We start from the raw sequence: 20,675 nt of genomic DNA, 5'->3' as shown, positions 1-20,675 counted from the left end.
ATATTTAGTACATTTATTTCGAGCACAATGAGTTAGATATTTACTTTTTGTAAAAATCGTTCTTATGGCTTGGTAATAAGAACCATTTTTCAATGTAAGGAAAATTTGATATTTATATGGTAAATTATTAGCGACTATAAGCAGTGTGTGGGAGAGAGACAGCGCTATACAAAGTCGAAAATACACGATGCATCTCTTTCTAAAGTCCGATATGCAATTTAGCATCGAGTCAAGTATATAATATTTATTTAACTAATATAAATTACAGTACAAAGACAATTTGGTACAAGACATCCAATTTTGGATAAATTATAAAAAATAATTATCATTTTACTTCGTCTCCATATTTTTATATTATAATACAATTTTGTTAGGGTGGGTCAGGGGTTGTTACTTTTGTATATATTTGTCGATAGAAGCCGTTATATGTATCAAAATTAAAGTAAAATTGCTAAATATTTATAAAACGTGACCAAATGGCTGGCTATTACCTCGGACAAAGGATCAGCATGGCCATCCAAAGAGGTAATGCTGCCAGCCTCTTGGGTACGCTCCCAGTTGACAGCGATGGGGATGAATATTTTGACGAATTTTAGTTACAGCGCTTTTTTTCTTTTACTAGGATAGTTTTTCATATGTATTGTAAATATGTAGATATCTATGTAAATAAAGGTATCACCAACCAAGAGTTTTTTTTTGGCGATACCAAAGAAATATTTGTGAGTGAATATCACTTTTGCGTTATGTCAAACTAAGTTTGTGTTATGAATTTTGATAGAAAAAAAAATGTATATGTAATTCTTTTTGACAAATAAATAATTTTTAATTTTAGTTTTTAGTTAACAAATATGTCGGCCTTTTACAAATCCATGTTTTACTATGGACATTTTTTTTAGCAAAAACCGACAAATATATACAAAATGTAACTTTGTATACAGTGACATTTTTACTGTTCACGGAAGACGAATTTTTTGAAAGAATTTTGAACTTATTTACATTATAATTTTGATTTTTCTCTTCCCGTGTTCATATTTCATGTGATAAGTTATTTTTTATTTAAAGTCACTGTATACTTTTATTCATAAGCAAGGAAATGAGTATTCGTTACGTTTATATAATCCAAAAAATACATATTCATATACTTAGGAAAAAACAAAATTGGATAAGTAAAATTCAAAAATGGTACAGTTATTGCCAGACTTTATGACGCCTCACAAGTCATTTCCGAAATGAAAATGGTTTAGGGCGCTTTCAACTGCGTTTGTTGACGACAAGCTGCGGTGCCGAAGCAGTGCGTTAGACGTACGGCGTACGGACGTTCCTCTTTTTTCATACAAAAAGCACAATGCGGCAACCGTGCGGCGCCCGTACGTCAAACGCTCGACAACAGGACTGTTGACCGCACCCGGCCGATGTTCGGAGACGACATACAATTTGGCGATAAGTATACATATGAATCTCAGAATATTAAATACAGGGTTATTTGTACCTTTTCAAGAACCTTATAAGACTGTAAAAGGGGTCGTTCACAATTAAATGACCCCTCATGACCAATGATGATGATAAATGTCTACCAATTTAGTGTGTTCTGAAATTGTATGGCTTTTCACAAATAACCATGTATATAATATTTGTATGGTGTTTTTATATATATTCTTTTGGATCATATACACAAACCGTATTAATAATGGATTTCTTTACAAGACATGAAACAATATTAAATCTATACAAATTATATAATTAAATATAATAATAACTTCCTAACTTGCTTATTTAATGTTAGCAAGTAGCAATTATCAGAAGAAGTCAAGAAGACATACAAAACGGCTGAACAGTTTTTCACGAAATTTCAGTATAATAGTTATAATGAAAAATAATATTTGATGTAGATATATGTCAATGTAATTCAGAGAGGCGGACGAAAATGAAGAAAAATAATAGTAGAGTAAAATATGTTATTTATATTGCTACAAGTTAACACAAAATAAAGCACATATTATCTAAGTCAGAGGAACAAAGTTATTATATAAATATTTTTATATATTTCTCTATATATTCGCCATTATATATCTACAACTTATATTACAAATTACAACGACGGTTTTTCATGGATTCGACAGTTTATTTTATATTTTTTTTATTATAATATACAAATATATATTAATTTATTTCTTGTTGTATAATATATTTTTAGTTCTAGTGAGGATAATTATGTCAAATTGATTTAGTTTTTTTTAGCTTTTTGAGTCGACACTAGCGCCTCTAGCGGGAGATAGGTACAAAAAGAAATATATGATTTGGTATTTTTAAAGAAAAAAAATCTTTTATAAAATTATCTAGTTAAATAAATTGATCTAAATAATAAATAAATAATGAATGGATTTATGATTTATAAAATAAGTCCCAAAAAAAGGTTCCTGTATCCATTATATATTTTTTTCATCATCATCTCCCGATCTCTTGCAGTCAGGTAGTCCAGTAAGTCTGACACCAGTCTTACCAAGGGGCATTGGGTTGCCCGGGTAACTGGGTTGAGGAGTTCAGGTAGGCAGTCGCTCCTTGTAAAGCACTGGTACTCAGCTGCATCCGGCTAGACTGGAAGCCGACCCCAACATAGTTAGGAGGCTCGGGAGATGATGATGATGTATTTAAGTTATACTAGAGGTGCCAGTATCGATACGAGCTATCGATATATTTGAGGATAAACTCGATATATTGTTAGATTATCAAAGTGATAGTCTTATTGGAGATTAGGATTATGGTGCCCGCAACTTTGCTATACAGGTTTATTTAATATTGTAACATGCTTAAATAAGAATATGACAGGTACATTTAAATTTTTTGAAGAAAAGTATTAGTCGCTCCTTGTAAAACACTGGTACTTAGCTGTATCCGGTTAGACTGAAAGCCAACCCTAATATAGGTGGGAAAAGGCTAGGCAGATGATGATTGAAGAAAAATATGTGCAAAATATCATAATCAGCCATTTTTAATGTCCCACGTGCGTGGTGCAGAGAAAGCAGTAGGTAAGTAATATTTCTTAAAAATATTAAGTTTCCTATAAAAATAAATATTTTTTCTACTAAGAAAGTTCGATAGGAAATGAGTATTAGGAATATTATTATCTATAAATACTGAGCTAAACAGGAAACCTGCAAGTTTTTTAACGGTAAAATCAAAATTGCTGAAGCGATAAAAAACATAAGAAAATTCCAGTTTAAACTAGTTACAATATTAAACATCCTGTAAGCAATAAATATTTACCTATGACCGTCTTCGCGAAGGCCTCTAGAAAACAGCGAGTGTTAAAAAATATATATGTATGTATATCTCTAATATACTTCTCTACTATATAATATTTATATCTAAATCTATTATAATAATATATTAATAAAAAATGATTATATATTACAACTATTATATACTCTAAAGTTACAAGTTGAGTTTTTTTTTTCATTATAATACTCATTTGATTTTTTTTAATCTATGGAAATGTGCATCCTGTGTTATCTGTCTTCCGGTTAAGGCTGTTGTTTTAAATTTTGTCTGTATGTGTACTTAAAACTAGGAAACTGCTATACTTTTACGGATAACTATTGTTATAGTGATACTAGTCTACTGTAGAAACTAAATCATTATTTTTACCTGTTTACAGAAGTACTTGATGCGCTACTTATTTTTTAAATATTTGAAACAACAGCCAGTTGGTCACAAATTATATCAGTCGTAAATAAACTATACTAAATGGAAAGTAATAATAATAATTACTACAATATTAACTGTTTTGATTGGCTATAGTTCTCCGAAATATTTTAATTTAAGAATCATTGACATTCCGCCATATTGTTTTAACTGTCAAACTTTGACGTAACGTCCCATTAACTATTTCGGACATTTTATAATCCCAACGGTGAGTTGTACTATTTAACTATAACGATAACCAAAGCATAAGTAGTCTTACAAAAAAAAACTTAAACATCTGTCGAACACTTGTCTAAAAAAAAGTGTGGCTGCAAAATGGACCTTATTTCAACGTCATAATCTCTCATTTTTTTAGACAGGTGTTAAACTGACGTTTAAAAGTTTTTGTGGTACGACGGATTAACCGCCCATTGGTCAAATCGGTGATTTCACAACTGAAAATGGTTCGGTTATCGTTATAGTTAAATGGTGCAACTGACCAGGATTTTTTATATATATTTTTCTTCAAATTCATAAGAATTCAAGGTCGAAAATCTCAGAGGAACTATAGTTAATCAATTTATTCTTATATATATTTTTTATTTGTCAAGTTTAAATAAATAATTCAGTTACATTGATTACAATAAATATGTATGTGTTTTAATCGCAAACATATTTAGATATTTTAAATTAAAAAAGACAATACCATATTATTAATATATTTTAATATATTCTGTTTTTGAGATTAGTGAGTTCGTCTTTTTTTATTATAACTTTTTTAAAAGTTTATAACAAAATTCTGAGTGTATGAAAATGTTTTTTTTTTCATTCTAAGTATTAAATATTGTTTGGTCATAGCTTAGTTTCATAATAATTTAGGACATGACCCGCGTCTTAGTAACAATTTTAAGAAAATAAACATAAAAAATATCGAAGAGGCTGCTAAAGTTTTTACTTTTACACTACATGGATATAAATTATGTATTTTACATGCAACTCTTTATAATGTCAAAAAGAATAATCTTCTCATATGCATTACGTGCAAAATCACGAAAGCAAAGTAGCATCTATCAACTCAATTTTTTCACCTTCTTCAAAACAACAGACAGTGACGGAATCATACAAGCTGTCAACATACCAAAACAACACAAAAAACAAATCACCATCACTTAAACGTCAAAACTCCCGCCGAAACAGACAGCTGTCACAAAAGTCACCTGTCAAACTGCAAACACGTCATCTGTCAAACGCGAAGAATGAAACCTTCGTGGAGTTTAAAAAGGGCACTTTGTCACTAGAGCACGGGTCGTATAGTTCTATCCGTTGTGATTGGTTCATCACGTGGTGACGTCATCGTCGGTTTTGTCCGGGACTCGTCGGGCTGCGACGATGGTCAAGTCGGGCCGCGTCCGCATGAGGGCGGAGGGCGAGGCGGGGGCGGGGGTGGGGGCTGGGTTAGGCGCGGTGGAGGGGGGATCGTTCCCTCTGAGAGAGTCGAGACTCGCTACTCTTATTGATGGCCATTTTCCTGCTGGGGACAAAAAATATTTGTTTAGTATTCCAAGCCTCGATGTCTCGAGTGTTGTCTCGAAAGTTATAAATTGAATTGAACCTCGAAAGTTATTTAAAAATGACTTGTTTGAGGCCATTTTTCTGGATTTCTTTATGGTAGAAGTGGCCAACTTAATAAGATTTACTGTTTACTGATGAAATATTTTGCAAAAAAAAAAAATCTTCTCTGTTTTCTTTTTCCTGAGATGATAGTCTGGATTAGTAGTCCCAGAACCTCAATTTTGCACACTTCCCGAGAAAGGGTCTTCCCGAAACGGCGATAAAAAGTAGCCTATGTAGTTTTTCAGTTTCAGGCTATTAAATCAATTAAACTATTGGTTCTAGCGTGAAGGGCAGACACCCTCACACTCAGAGACATTTAATGGTTACTTAAGCCATTTCTTAGCGAAGGATTTCGTTGAGAATCCGTCACTAAAGAGTTACTTAAGTAATCATTAAATGTCTCTGAGTGCGTTGGTAAGAGTTATAATATTAGAACAGTTTATGATAACTCACTGTTGCCGGTAGCTGGCTTGGCGTCGTGCGCGGCGATGACAGTCGCGGGGATCGGCTCCTCGTCTGTCACAGAGCTTACCACTAGCTTCTTCGGCGGCTAGAGGAACAAATTACAATATGTTGAGTATTGTGTAAAGTTAAGAAACAAAAAAAAAATTTATAACTTTCTATTCTACGCAGTAACCAGCGCTTGAAAAAGGTTGTGGGCATAGTCATCCGATTTGTCTGAAAATTCATATACATATACCTATTGACATTCATCAAATGCAGGTATATAAGGGCAGTACATAAATAGGGGAGTACATAAGGAAGTACTCTTACAAAACCGGAATTGATCAGTTTTAAGGCAATTTAACAGAGTCATAGACAATGTTCTTATTTCAAGTAACCCTTTACTGTAGGTAGTATAATTGTTTACTAGCTGGACAGTTCCAAAAAGCTTAGCGTCACGGTAGGAAACTCCATGGACTCTCTTTATAAAGTGTGTCATCACGTGTGCGATTATGTCGAGAGTTGGTGATCATTTACTTTTGGTGGTCGAATACAATTTAAAGTGGAGTCGTGACTAAAATAGCTGGTACTATTACATTTTTACACTTTATTTTTCTGGTGTTCAGTAGATATTTTTGGTTACAAAACTAAGGGTATCAAAGCATGTTATGGTGGTCATTATTATTTGTTCCCTAAAAAAAAATACTACAATGTAATAAGTTAGAAGTTAGTGATACCTTCTGGTCCCCAGTATTAACAGTACAACTCGTAGCCTGTTTCCTGGCAGTCTTGGCGGCGCCCGCGCTATAGGTGCGCGAGCGCATCTTCAGCGACGGATCCACTTCTATGGGGATCGGCTCGAAGTCTGCAACCATACCTGGGTTATTGTTACTTGTTATAGAAGGAGTGTCAAAACTAATATGTATATTAAAATACATTTAGATATATGATAACATGTCTTTCTTTGTTTGTAGCCTGAAGGCTCCGACTACGACGATTTGAAAAATTCTTTCACTGTTGGAAAACTACTTCCCGAGTATAAAATCCGGGTGCGTGGAGTTGATTGAATGCAACCAAAATCTACGATCAGCGTCAAAAGTAGCTGAACAAATCAAAATTTTCAAAAACGTCTTACTAAAATTTATAACATTAGTAAAATATGTAAACAAAATTAAAATAAATAAGCCTCTTATTTCATGCAAAGAGAATTTTGTCATATTTTTCTATTTGATTATCTAAATATAGATATCGTTATTTACTGACGGTTGTTCCAAGACTCTGTTGTGTTACTTACTAGAGATATGGTATGAGGCTTATATCAAAATTCTATCTTTACTAAGCAAATTAACAGCTAGTTAAAATATTGAGAACATCTGTTAGCCTAACAACGTAGAGGGTCATAATTTATTAACAACACAAATGCCTTTGCTACTAAAACTTCAAAAAGCAGATGACTATTCTGGTAAGTTATCGACGATCCGACGTTTAGTAGTTTTGAAAGGACAACAACCACTTTATATCAATGCTAAAATAGGGCGCGCACGTTTCTTTTCAGATTTAAGTTTAGTACTACTACTTTTTGGGGTTTGTACCCAGTCCGTCCGTCTGCCGGTTTTATTTGGATCGAGCACATATTTTTGTAAGTTTAAGGTTATGGAAAAAACGTAGCAACGAACCAGTAAGCGCGAATTTTTCAGCAATTTTACTACATTTCTACGAGAACCTCCTACCTACGCACTTCAAAAACATATATGCTTGTCAGTATTTTACTGGTTGACAAGCAAAATTTTTATTGTAAATTTCTTCTATTACGGTTGTTCTCCTTTAGATATTTGTTCAGCTACTTTTGAAGCTGATTTTAAATTTCAAAATGTCCCCAACATACCTTTCTCTTGGACCCCAAAGTCGTTGACATGGGCGGCCAATTTCGCGACACTAACGCCCAAAGTCGTGGCCGCTGACTCAAGCGACATCTCCCCTCTTTGAAGTCGGTCAAGTACTTCCGAAGCTCTATCTGGTAATTTATCGACGACGCGGTGTTAAATTTTCGAAAATTTTCATTTGTTTAGCTACTTTTGAAGCTGATTATGAGTTCTATATAGACCAAGGAAAGGGCGGAGATGCTATAACGTAGGTAAGTCAGGCCTTCTTCTAGGTTAAATGTGTGGGATAAGCACGACCAAAACGATCAGTTACTAGTTAACTAACGAGGCGTTCGTGTTCTTTAAGACATCTGTCAACGATTATTGGTATTACAAGAAATAAAGGTTGGACCTTTATTTTTTACTTGCTTCCGCCCGCGGCTTCGCTCGCGTAGTTTTCGGTTATATCGCGTTTCCAATAGAATTCTTCAAAATTCCGCGATAAAAAGTATCCTATGTTCTTTCTCAAGGTCCACTCTATCTCTGTACTAAATTTCATTAAAATCTGTTCAGTGGTTTAGACGTGAAAGCGTAACAGACAGACAGAGTTACTTTCGCATTTATAGCGAATATAGTGTAGGGATAGATAGATCGATTTTTATAGCGAAGGCGAAGACAGTTACGTTCCTCCGAACACCCGCATTTTAACGCTACTTTCTTAGTCGATTTCCCATTATAACATCTCCACTCTTCAATTTATTCTCCAAGACCGAAACTTACCTTTCTCCGGGACTCCGAAGTCAGCAACATGGGCTGCTAAGTTCGCGATACTGACTCCCAAAGCGGTTGCCGCCGAGTCGAGCGTTAACTCTCCCCTTTGCAGTCGTTCTAGGACCTCTGAGGGTCCCTTCGCTTGCCAGAACTCACGAACGGCCCTAGGAGGAGAGGGGATAGAGTTAACGCTGGTATTTCTGAAAGTAATTATATTTTTGGAGCTGCAGGGGCCAAATGGTGGGGAAAAATAAAAAGTGTAAAGGACATCATTCATTTCGTACCCAAAACTGAAAGTTTAAGCCGGCCAGAGTAAAAAAATAGTTTCTCATAGGGACTACAACAATCGTCTACAATTAACCCCCAGGCTGCTATTTGACTTTGAAAATACAAAATCCCACAATGTTTGAACATCACATTACATCACATCTACTATATTTTACTCTGACTTTCATTTTTGGGTACAAAATGTTGGAGACTTGAATGATCTCCTTTGGAGTTTTGAAGAATATACGCATTGTTGAAATGATCTGATGGCGAAAAAGGGGAGGTGAAAAAGGGCACCATTTTGTGTGTGCTGTCCTATTTTAAATTCTGTCATGAAAGAGTGTAGAATACTTTTTTAAAACTAGTAGAAACTCAGTAAAAGTTCTTTTAAAATAATAAAAAAATACACAGTGTGCCGTAGCTGGACGCCTAAGATCTCTGCCGCTTGTTTCATTTCTAACACAATACAAGCATAACGCACTCTCCCGCAGTGGGGTAACTAACCGGTAAGGCCTGTTGATGCAGCCGTACACGTCGCGATACCTCCCATACAGTGTGCCGTAGCTGACGCCTAAGATCTCTGCCGCTTGTTTCATTTCTAGTTCTTTGAGTCTTACTGCCTCCATCACCTGGAAAAGAGAAAAAATAAAGTTATAATTTACCTAGCTTTTCCTCAATTATCAACTATTTTAGAATCGGTTCCCAATCTAACTGGATGCAGCAGAGTAGAAGACCTCTTTAAATTCACAACGAGAGATCAAATTTCCGATTTGTCGGCGGTCAAACGTTAAACTTACCTGGATTTCAACGACGCTTTTTTAATTTAAACCCTGATCATTTTACTGTAACTAGAATTTAACCCTAACCTTGACGTAACCAAGCTTCGAACAAACGGGCCTTAGCGAATTTCTTGAAGTACATAGTTAATTAATATTTAAAAATACTTTAAACAACTAAAAACACAGAGTGTGTGCAAAATTTTACCCTAATCGAAGAGCGAGAAGTGGGTCAAATTAAGATTCCAAGATTTTCTTACGTACATAGTCAGTTACAAGTGAAGCTAATATACTTAAGCGTGTTAAAAAGGATGTTTCTAATAAGTATAACTTACCCTTCTAACATAGTTCTCCTCCCAGAACTGCGGGCGTCTCCCGTGCTGCAGGTAGTCGCTCAGCTTCACCACGTCCGAGAAACGAGGGTCTACCGGACTCGACTTGCTTGCTAGAATTAAAAATATTATAAATAGGTATTATAAAAAATATTATTTACAAAGATATATATGCAGGTACGAGTTGCAGGTACGGTTATTTAAGAGTTAAAAAAATACATAATTGTGATTGTTTATAATAAAGGATTACAGGGTACAGAGTTACTAATAATTATATTATTTATCACAAATTCCGACTATGTTCTACGTAACGATGACGTTATCACCGCTGTTATATTATTATGATATTAATAAAGGTCTCTGCACACAGCGGGCGCGGCGTGGCGGGACGGGACGGCGACGCGACACAAAGCAGTTGTAATGTACTAGATATTATGGACGAGGCCACACAGAGCCGTCCCGCTCGGCGCGACGGGACGCGACGATCTAGTACATTGTGTCGCGTCGCCGTCCCGTCCCGCCGCGCCGCGCCCGCTGTGTGCAGATACCATAAGAATTTTGACATTCCGACATTACAATATTTTATAATAATAATGGCGGCGGCCAGATGGGGCCCAATTCGTGTGGTAGGACTTGGGACATTTCAACTAAACATTGTTTTTAGTAATGGGACAAAACAATAAAAACAATTTTTTTTATCCGAATGTCCCGCATTACCTAGAGGTATTCATAAATATGATATTTACTATATTAAGTACTAGTGGCCCGCCCCGGCTTCGCACGGGATAAGAGTATTTCCACACTATTTAATGTATGTTATTATACATATAAACCTTGCTCTTTAATCACTTTATCTATTGAAAAAAACCGCATCAAAATCCGTTGCGTAGTTTTGAAGAGTTAAGCGTACAAAGGGACATAGGGACAGAAAAAGCGATTTTGATTTATACCATGTAGTGATTATGTATACTTACGAGTATTTTTATTCAACTGCGCTAGCTGTGCCTTAGCGAGCTCGACGCGTAACTCGACGTTGGAGGCGGATGGTGCGGACGACGACGCCGCAGACGCACGCGTTGGCAAGCTCTCGTTTGATTCCTCGTCTAGAAGAGAAAGAAATTATATGTTAATATTATTATTCTACGATTAGACATAGGTACTACAAAATTGTTGGAAGTAATTGGGCTTTCAATTTAATAAAAATAGTGGAAAAAAATGTCTTATTATAAAATCAATGAGGGCGTCACACGAAGGCTTCTTGCTGGCCAATCATTCTTTATATTACCACAATATTGTCCACCAATCACACTATATTTTCCCCCAATCACACTATATTTTCCCCCAATCACACTATATTTTCCCCAATCACACTATATTTTCCCCCAATCACACTATATTTTCCCCTAATCACACTATAATTTCCCGCCAATCACACTATATTTTCCCCTAATCACACTATAATTTCCCCCCAATCACACTATATTTTCCCCAATCACACTATATTTTCCCCCAATCACACTATATGTATTTTCCCCAATCACACTATATTTTCCCCCAATCACACTATATTTTCCCCAATCACACTATATTTTCCCCCAATCACACTATAGATTCCCCCAATAACACTGGAGTTTTCCCCAATCACACTATATTTTCCCCCAATCACAGTTCATCAAAACATTTATAAAGGCACACAGTACACAAGACATTTATAGCCTCACTACAAAAACTCAAACATCTGTTGAACACTAGTCTAAAATCAAGTGTGGCTGCACAACGGACCTTATTTCAACGTCTCATTTTTTTAGACAAGTGTTAAACAGATGTTCAAAAGTTTTTGTGGCAACACGGTTACAGATTTACTTAAAAAAAATTCTTAAACATCTGTTGAACACTTGTCTAAAAAAAGTGTGGCTGCAAAACGGACCTTACTTCAACGTCAAAATTATAATATTTTTAAGACAAGTGTTCAACCTTATTTCAACGTCATCATTATGAATTTTTTTAAACAAGTGTTCAACAGATGTTTAAGTGGCACGACGGTTACTTACCAGCACTATTATCACCATCGACCCTCAGCTTCGTATGCAAGAAGGAGCCTATATCAGCCGGAGCATCAGCCCACTCGTCATCGCTGGCGTCTCTCGACGTGGACCGGGAGCCGCGCATGCCCCAGCCCACCACCCGCTCCGCCGATATGTCCTGTTCATACACTTTCTATATAACAGTAGAATACTAGAGTTAAGACCAAGGCCGAATGGAGGACTAATAGTTGGGGGTACGCCGAATAGTTGGGACAAGACCTTCTTGTTGAGGTGAAGACAGTATTTGGGGGGAGGACCGAATTTTCGGACAAAAGCCGAATAGTTGGAGGATATAAGACGAATAGCTGGAGGACGAAAGGCCGAATAGTGTGAAAAAACTAGGTTTGGTTTTGAAGGGGTATTCTTGAAGTAAATTATTTTATAAGATTGAGTGCTACGAGAAAATTTTAACTTTTACGTATTAATACAGTTGGATCACAAGAAAATGGAAAAGTGCAAAAATATGATATTAGGCCAATCTTTACTTATATAGTTAAAAAAATACTTACTAAGTTTCCGTATCGCCATTCTTGATCATGTTCTCTATAAAAGAAGAAAAAATTGTATTAGATTAATATGTCTACCGTAATCTATACTAATATTATAAAGAGGAAAACTTTGTTTGTTTGTTTGGTTGTAATGAATAGGCTCAAAAACTACTGGACAGTTTTTAAAAATTCTTTCACCATTCGAAAGCTACATTATCCACGAGTAACATATGCTATATTTTATCCCGGTACAGGCAGTAGTTACCACGGGACGCGGGTGAAACCGCGCGAAAACGGCTAGTGCTATGTATAAAGCTAAATATTTAGTTTATTTGCTTAAACGCACTTATATCAGGACCCACTGGTCCGATTTGAAAAATTCTTTCAGTGTTAGATAGCCCATTTATCAAGGAAGGCTATAGGCTACTTTTTATCCAGGTGCGCGGAGTAGTATTAGAATAATAACTTACGATTTAACAATGCTGCTACATTCTTCGTCCGTGTGTTCCGTTAAACTTGTCAGCCGCTGTCTTTTGGGACTCGGACTATCTCTGAAACGAAATATAACGCATATTCATTATTGTGTTAGAAAAAAACCCTAATGGCGGATTTCAATAACGTATCCATCTGTGAATTTGCCAACCTCAGACTTTAAAGTCTAGGTTGCGTCAAGATATTTTGTACCAGCTTTAGGCTGCCTGTCCACCGGAGCGGAGCTAGGCTGCGGAGTGGAGAAACTGAGCAATATTAACCAATAGGATTGCACAAAATATCCGCTCCTCAATCCTATTGGTAAAGCCTAACTCTGTCATTGTCAGTTGTAATAGATAGTTGTAGGTAGTAGCAAAGTAAAACTTAGACAACTGACGCTCTCATTCTTGAAGGCAGGTGCTTTAACCACTTATCCACTACGACTTGTAAATAATTAATGATGTAAAGATATAGTAAGGTTAATACAAATAAAATAAATAAATACTGATTAATAAAAGTGTGTATACTTACGAATCTGAGTTTTCTCTTTTGATTGGACTTGATTTTTCTCTCATCGGTAGTTTTATCAAGGGTGGAGGGCCGCCTGTAAACAAAATTATATTGATTAAGATTTTTTTAAAAAGTATTTGATGTTTTGAATTTTTGATCTACAAAGCCACAGAGCCAGTTTTGCAAGTTTGACGGCCAATTAGGTCAGTGCAGCTTTGAATAAAGATAAATTTATTAGTTAAAAACATATGTTATTAAGGTGGTACAATATTATTTACAGTTTCAATATGTTTTGCCCTATTAGGCGCACAAATATACATTTATTATTTTAGAAAGCAAAACTATAAATTACCAATTTGTCGAGAAAGTACATAGGTAGGCTACTTTTTATGTGTGTGCGCGAAATAGTCCTCAAGAGACTTATTTTTATAAGCAGAGGGCGGAATTAAGCATCCATACTAATGTTATAAAGCTGCAGAGGTTGTTTTCTGGAATTCGCTAACCTCACGAACTACTGGACCAATTTGATTTCAGTGTTTGGTAGCTCATTTATCGAGGAAGGCTTTTAGACTTCTTTTCCGGAGTAGAAGTACTCACGGAATCGATCCCACAGGAAGCGGGTGAAACCGATGGCAAAAGCTCGTATAGTTATCGGCACGAATCTTGAGCTCTGACCTTCACCTGAGCAGAAGTAATTTATTAGGTCCCTTTTGTGGTATGAAGTGAGACGCGGGGGCGGGCTAAAGCGGTGATTGGCCCGCAGTGCATCGCGTCATAGCCGTCACTCGGGATTGGTTCTTTGCTAATAAATTACTTCTGAGCAGATGTAGGTCAGATCTCAAGATTCGTGCCGATAACTATATATATATTTTTTAACCTCGTTACTATTATAGGTACATACCGTTAACATTAAACTTCTCCCCCGGTTTGACTTCCACATCGCTGCAGTCGTTTTTCCGCGGCTCCGGTTCGGGGGTCGACTTGGGGGACAACTTGGTCGGGGGCTTGGGGTCTTGCTTGTCGGGGAGCTTCTCTATTGGGGTCGCTGTTGCTACTAGCCCTGGGAAAGAAATAAAGTTTATGTATTTATTTATGTAATTAGTCGTGGTTGATCATCATCATCGACGACGATTTCGATGGCGCAATGGTCACCATGCCGGACTGCCGAACCTGAGGTCCCGGGTTTGATTCCTGGCTCGGTCGACATTTGTGCGATGAGCATGCTTGTTAGCCGTGGTCTGGGTGTTACAATATGTATTTATAAATAGCTATATGTAGTTTATCAGTTGTGTTAGCACCCATAACACAAGTTAATTAATAACTTACCATGGGGCTAACCGACCGTGTGTGAAAAAGGTGTCCAGACATTATTTTATTTATCATCAGTGTTTTTATAGCCTTTTCTTATATGAAGAAATAATGAGCGTTATCGAATGGTAATCTCTGGATGTACTGAACCGATTTTGAAAATATATTTAAGTAATTGAAAGCTACGTTAGTGGTTACTTTCAAGGGTTATATTTTATTCACGCACGGGAAACCTCAGGAATCTGTATTGTAGGCTGCCATTTAATGTATCATTAGCAGTCTCTAACTTTTTAACCAACGTTTAACGCTTTAATTTATGCTATGTATGCGTGTCGTTTTTTTAAGAAAGACCTAACCACCTTAAGAGATGGTATTGTTTAGAATAAAGCTCATGTAATGATGATATGATGTTATGTGTGACATACCTGCTTGAGAATCAGGCGGTTCATCCTTATTGTTCCACCTGATATCTGTGAGCCCCTTGATGCGTAACTCCTCGGCCGTCTTCAGCAAACTGGCGAGTTGGGACTGCAAGCAAAAACAACTGGTTAGTATGACATATATGTTAAGAAAAGTAATAATGAGATAAAGACCGATTAGCGGCGGCTGTTGTCTCTAAGGAGGTCAGCCAGCTGCGCAGGACAGATATATAGTGCACAAGGATTCGTCCAGACATAGGTGCAATTTTTATTCCCCGGGACTGCAGTCCGACACGACTGATATCGATAAACCTCATAATTGTGTGTGAACCAAGGGAATACGTTAGTCAAATCGGCAATTTCACAGCTGGTTATGGTTTTGTTATCGTTATAGTTAAATGGTCCAACCCTCTGAGGTCTCGGTCCTCGTTCACCGACAACATAAACGTCAGTTTTCTTAAAACGACTGATTCCTATGAAAAACGTTTAATTTTCGAAAAAGATGTACGGATTTTAATGCTGTCGGTGGACTTGGGCATTACAATACTATATGACAAATTACACTAATATAAAATGCCCAATCAACCATATACACAGCCCCAAAAAACTTTCCCCCCCCAAATACAATCAAACTCCCAACTCACATGATGCACATTCATCTCCCCAGTGTACATGTAATCCAGCAACGCCTTCAAATGCTTGGGTTCTGCTCCATCGATCACGAGGACTGGCTCTCCTTGCGCCTCGTGGGCTCCTAGTAGCGTGCCGAGGAGTTCTGAACATGCTGCTAACACCACCCTGGGGATACAAGAACATTTACTATAAGTAAGTTTAGTTCGTCAACATTCTAATTCATCATCATAATCCTCCGAGCCTTTTTTCCAACTATGTTGGGGTCGCCTTCTAGTCTAACCGGATTCAGCTGAGTACCAGTGCTTTACAAGGAGCGACTGGTCTATCTGACCTCCTCAACCCAGTTACCCGGGTAGCAAATTACCCCTTGGTTAGACTGGTGTCGGACTTACTGGCTTCTGACTACCCGTAACGACTGCCAAGGATGTTCAATGACAGCCGGGACCTAGACTTTAACGTGCCATCCGAAACACAGTTAATGGTGTCTAAGATATACTTAGAAAGTACATACAAACTTAGAAAAGTAGCATTGGTACTTGTCTGACCTGGGATCGAAACTGCGCCCTCATAACTAAACCAAAGACCATGGGTATTACAACTCATAGGTAGAGCATAAAATTCCCAAAATTTAAATAGATAGGCATACATGGCAGCTATATTGGGCAAAGTTCGCGAGCCTCCCCGTATTGATTTGCGTTAATCTATAATGCGTGACCTAGTTGCGGCGCTACATATAATTACATGTTAATATTAATTAGCTTTATTCTCTTCTAACCGACGTTTGTGGTTCATTTGTGAAATGTATCTGTTCATTATTTACAGTTAAATAAATTGGGGTGTCTATTTCATCCTCCATCCTCCGAGCCTTTTTCCCCAACTATGTTGGGGTCGGCTTCCAGTCTAACCGGATTCAGCTGAGTACCAGTGCTTTACAAGAAGCGGCTGCCTATCTGACCTCCTAAACCCAGTTACCCGGGCAACCCAATACCCCTTGGTTAGACTGGTGTCAGACTTACTGGCTTCTGACTACCCGTAACGACTTTTTATCTGTTCATTATTTACAGTTAAATAAATGTCTGTTTCATCCTCCATCCTCCGAGCCTTTTTCCCCAACTATATTGGGGTCGGCTTCCAGTCTAAACGGATGTAGCTGAGTACCAGTGCTTTTTGGGGTGTCTGTTAGTACTATTATAATAATCACCCTTTCTATGTTCCGTCTTATCTCTGAAAATATGGCAAGTTACATAGCTGAGATGCCATGAAGTAACTCATCCGGGTGCGGGAATTCGATACCTTTGGCCGCGAATGAAAGCGTACTAGCGTCGTTTTCTCAAACCCACCCAGGTCTATGAAGCGACTATTGAGCACCATAATGGGACGCATGATTTAGTACACAGATAAGTTACTCAAACAGGACAACAAACAAAATGAGAAAGTGCTTTGTAGCAAAAGACTCAGCTCAGTATACGGTGTGTACGCACAGCACTGATTTTCAGCTGGCATCTAACAGTTGAGCAACATTTTACTTTACGTTTTGTTTACGTACTCTCCAGGGCACCGGCTAGGTGCGGCTTTTTTACAGTTTCTAAAACCAACAAAGTAGCCTTGGCCCTTAACATAGAACTTAGTAGCTATGCAATTCTCGTCAAATAACTGTGCCGCTCTGAAGTTAGCTATTAAGAATAATGGAATCCAGACCGAGATTTCAGCTGCGGCAGCTGTCAGAACATATTATGAGAATACTAGCGACCCGCTCCAGCTTCGCACAGGATAACAGCATTTCCCCACTATTTAAGGTATGTTAGTATACATTTAATCATTCTATCTATCAAAAAAAACGCATGATTAAAGGTCTCTGTCTCTGCACACAGCGGGCGCGGCGCGGCGGGACGGGACGGCGACGTGACACAATGTACTATATAGTCGCGTCGCGTCGCGCCGAGCGGGACGGCTCTGTGTGATGTCGTCCGTAATATCTAGTACATTACAACTGCTCAGCGTCGCGTCGCCGTAGCGCCCCGTTTCGCCGCGCCCGCTGTGTGCAGAGACCATTAAGCATACAAAGGGACACAGGGTTATAGGGACATAGGGATAGAAAAAGCAACTTTGTTTAATGCTATGTAGTGATATCTTACCTGTGTGCTCTCAAAGAAACTCCTCGTATGTTCTGCGGTTCCACGGTGTCCTTGCCGGCTACCTGAGTGGCGAAGCTCGGCGAACAATACAGGGTGACGTCGCAGAACCGTTCTGAAAATAAGGAGGTTCTATTGTTAGAAATATGAAAAATAAAACATTGTTAGCCTTACTACAAAAACTTAAACATCTGTTGAACATTTTGTCTAAAAAGCTGTGGCCGCAAAACGGACCTTATTTCAACGTCATAATCTGTCATTTTTTTAGACAAGTGTTCAACAAACGTTTAAACTTTTTGTGGTACGACGGTGTATGTTGAACGGACATTTGCGATTTCACATCTTAGTGCAAGATCCCACACAAAAAATTCGAGTCAGCTGCTAGAAGTTCGCAAACAAACGTTGCAGTTTCGCGGACATGTAAAAAATGTGCGCACGCAATCTGTGACTGTTTGCTAGAGCGAGTAGAACAGAGGGAACGTGTGCCAGAAATCTCGATGGAACCTCGCCTTCAGCATCATCTGGATCTCGTTTGAACTGTCATGGCATCTTTCCCCCTTTTCGGGGTGTCTAAACCAGTCAAATTGAATGTAGCTGAATAATCTATTGAAAAGAAGCTTGTGAATTTGTAAGGGACCTGGACTGAGTCAACCATCATCCTCATCCTCCAAACCTTTTTCCCAACTATGTTGGGGTCCGCTTCCAGTCTAACCGGATTCAGCTGAGTACCAGTGCTTTACAAGGAGCGACTGCCTACCTGACTTAGTCAACCGATTAAGATTTTTTTACCGATAGAAAGCCAAGATCTATTCGAATTCGAATAGTAGTCCCCCGGAACGCGAGTGACACCGCGAGAACAATCTAATAGGAATTCTGAAGAAGCGATCGGTCGATGTCCACTTAATGGTTGGTCACTCTAAGCCGAGGCTCGTACCCCACAGGGGGTACCCTTAGCGCAGTCGCTTAGTTTGTCAGCTTTTTTGCCCCTGGCTGGAGGCCTTGAATTCTAGGCATCCACAGGGAAAAGTCCGGTTGAGCAGTCAACAACCTCCTAGGTTGAACTGCGAGATGCCATTCCAAAAAAAAAAAAGAGTTCAGAGGTCCCTAACCTTATTGCATAATGCATGCACTATATTTGCTTATGAAGATCATGCTATAGTGATATGATGTTAAAGTTCAAAAGTCAATGCATAACATATAAACATTGTAATATAAAAATACCTTTATTTTGCGCTCTCTGAAGATAAGTGTTAAAAGCTTTTTTGCAACTGCTAAATTGTTACTTCTTTGCGCGCAAACAGCTCACCGGGTTTTGACGAAACTTAGCAGTAATATAGCTCATAACATACTTTATATAGCTTTATTTTTATAGCCTCAGAACATACTTTTTCCGTACTTTCTTCAGAAAGCGAGAAAAAGCTAGTATATTATAATCTTAAAGAATTTACATTTTATTCCGATCGGTTTTTTACAGACATACTTTCAAAATTATTAAAGGACAATGTCCAAATTGGCCCTGTGCAGTAAAGAGTATCAGAATATACGATAATTAATCGCCTATTTTATTATGTAAGTTGCAAATACTCCTGTATCACGGACTAGCTGTATTCCAAAATAAACTTTTAATAGAATTTAACGCGACTAATAAAATTAGATCGCCATCTTCGCCTAATGTCATGTCATGTCAGAAGTCCAATAGGGATGTCCAATCAATTATAATCTATTGATTGAATTATTAATCGATCGATTGCGTCTTCTTTTCTAGTGCTTTCTTTTAAACCTAATAAGAATACTTTATGAATGCAGTCATACTCCAATTTAAATAGGTAGTAAGAATAATATTATACAGTAATCAAAACTTTTTATTTCTATACAATCATTAAAACATCTTATTCATTTTTTACGACAATTAATACAAAAATAACATTTATTTTTCGGCGTAAAATAAACCATTGTCATAAATACCTACTTGTAATGTTTATATGACAAAGGTGATGTAATAGACAGTTTGAAATAATTTAAGACCACAGTAAATCTTAATCGAAAAAATCGATTATTGGTGTGGTGTTGTACTACATCCCTAGTTTTGCTGTGAACGTCACGTCGTCCGTCATTGATGTTATTAATGTTATATGTCATTTTATTTTTGTACTTCATCCACTTTTTAGAAAAACAACTGCATAGGTACCTAATTATCTAGGTAGGTATTAAGATATTACCTACTTTTCAGTTTCTTAAAAATCACTCAAAGCTATGAAAAATCGTAGGTAGGTAGGTACCTACATTTAATGGTACGTTCACACGCGCGAATTCAAATCGACATTCAACGGGCACAGTCACGTTCACGAGCGTGTAAACGCTACGCCCGAGCCCGAGAACGCGCCCATGCCCGTGAATGCCGCGAATCGGGCGAGTGTCGGTTTTTTGGCAAAGTTCAAAGGATGAATGTGCGGGCGCCCGGCGACTTTTTACACGCGCGCGGGCAGTCAGTCTCTACTGCGCTTTCGCGACGAGTGGATCTTCATTCAACGTTCTAATGCTACGTTCACACGCGCGCCGCACAGCCCGGTGGGCTGCCTGGCGGGCTGCGCGGCGTGCAGCCCGTCGCGGGCAGGCGGACATTCAAGCTGTTCACACGCGCGCCGTCGTGTCACTCAGTGCAAGAATGGCGAGCAGCGAGGATCTCGGTGTTGTGGCTGTCATAGCCTTTGGCTTAACTTATTTTTATTGGAAAAAGAATCAAAATGATGAACGACGTTAACCATTCCGCCATGTTGTAATCTCCGATCGTAGCGATTTTCTTAGAACGTTTAATCGTCACGAAAGCGCAGGAGAGACTGACTGCCCGCGCGCGTGTAAACAGTCGCCGGGCGCCCGCACATT

The 20,675-nt window shown here is 37.9% G+C and overlaps 1 protein-coding gene across 11 annotated transcripts in view; it reads right to left on the bottom strand.

The window, feature by feature from the left end:
- Positions 1–1,641: 1,641 nt before the first annotated feature.
- LOC110382039 (protein tramtrack, alpha isoform) overlaps positions 1,642–20,675 on the bottom strand; it is a 60,486-nt gene continuing 41,452 nt past the window's right edge. For 2 of the 11 annotated variants that reach the window (XM_064042808.1, XM_064042807.1), the window contains exons 4-19: positions 17,796–17,907; positions 15,672–15,825; positions 15,034–15,136; positions 14,202–14,360; positions 13,322–13,394; positions 12,790–12,870; positions 12,341–12,374; positions 11,799–11,964; positions 10,722–10,850; positions 9,751–9,860; positions 9,144–9,268; positions 8,382–8,572; positions 7,625–7,753; positions 6,477–6,616; positions 5,749–5,845; positions 1,642–5,212 (exon numbers count right to left, since the gene is read on the bottom strand). In XM_064042808.1, coding sequence (XP_063898878.1) covers positions 5,019–5,212; positions 5,749–5,845; positions 6,477–6,616; positions 7,625–7,753; positions 8,382–8,572; positions 9,144–9,268; positions 9,751–9,860; positions 10,722–10,850; positions 11,799–11,964; positions 12,341–12,374; positions 12,790–12,870; positions 13,322–13,394; positions 14,202–14,360; positions 15,034–15,136; positions 15,672–15,825; positions 17,796–17,907 — 1,997 coding nt within the window. In that variant the 3' untranslated portion in view covers positions 1,642–5,018. The remainder of the gene's footprint in view (positions 5,213–5,748; positions 5,846–6,476; positions 6,617–7,624; positions 7,754–8,381; positions 8,573–9,143; positions 9,269–9,750; positions 9,861–10,721; positions 10,851–11,798; positions 11,965–12,340; positions 12,375–12,789; positions 12,871–13,321; positions 13,395–14,201; positions 14,361–15,033; positions 15,137–15,671; positions 15,826–17,795; positions 17,908–20,675) is intronic. The other 9 variants (XM_064042809.1, XM_064042810.1, XM_064042812.1 and 6 more) reach the window with 9 other exon arrangements.

This window comes from Helicoverpa armigera, chromosome 30, assembly GCF_030705265.1.
Source record: "Helicoverpa armigera isolate CAAS_96S chromosome 30, ASM3070526v1, whole genome shotgun sequence".
In the NCBI taxonomy this organism is placed as follows: Eukaryota; Metazoa; Arthropoda; class Insecta; order Lepidoptera; family Noctuidae; genus Helicoverpa; species Helicoverpa armigera.
This window is presented reverse-complemented; position numbering and strand designations above follow the sequence as displayed.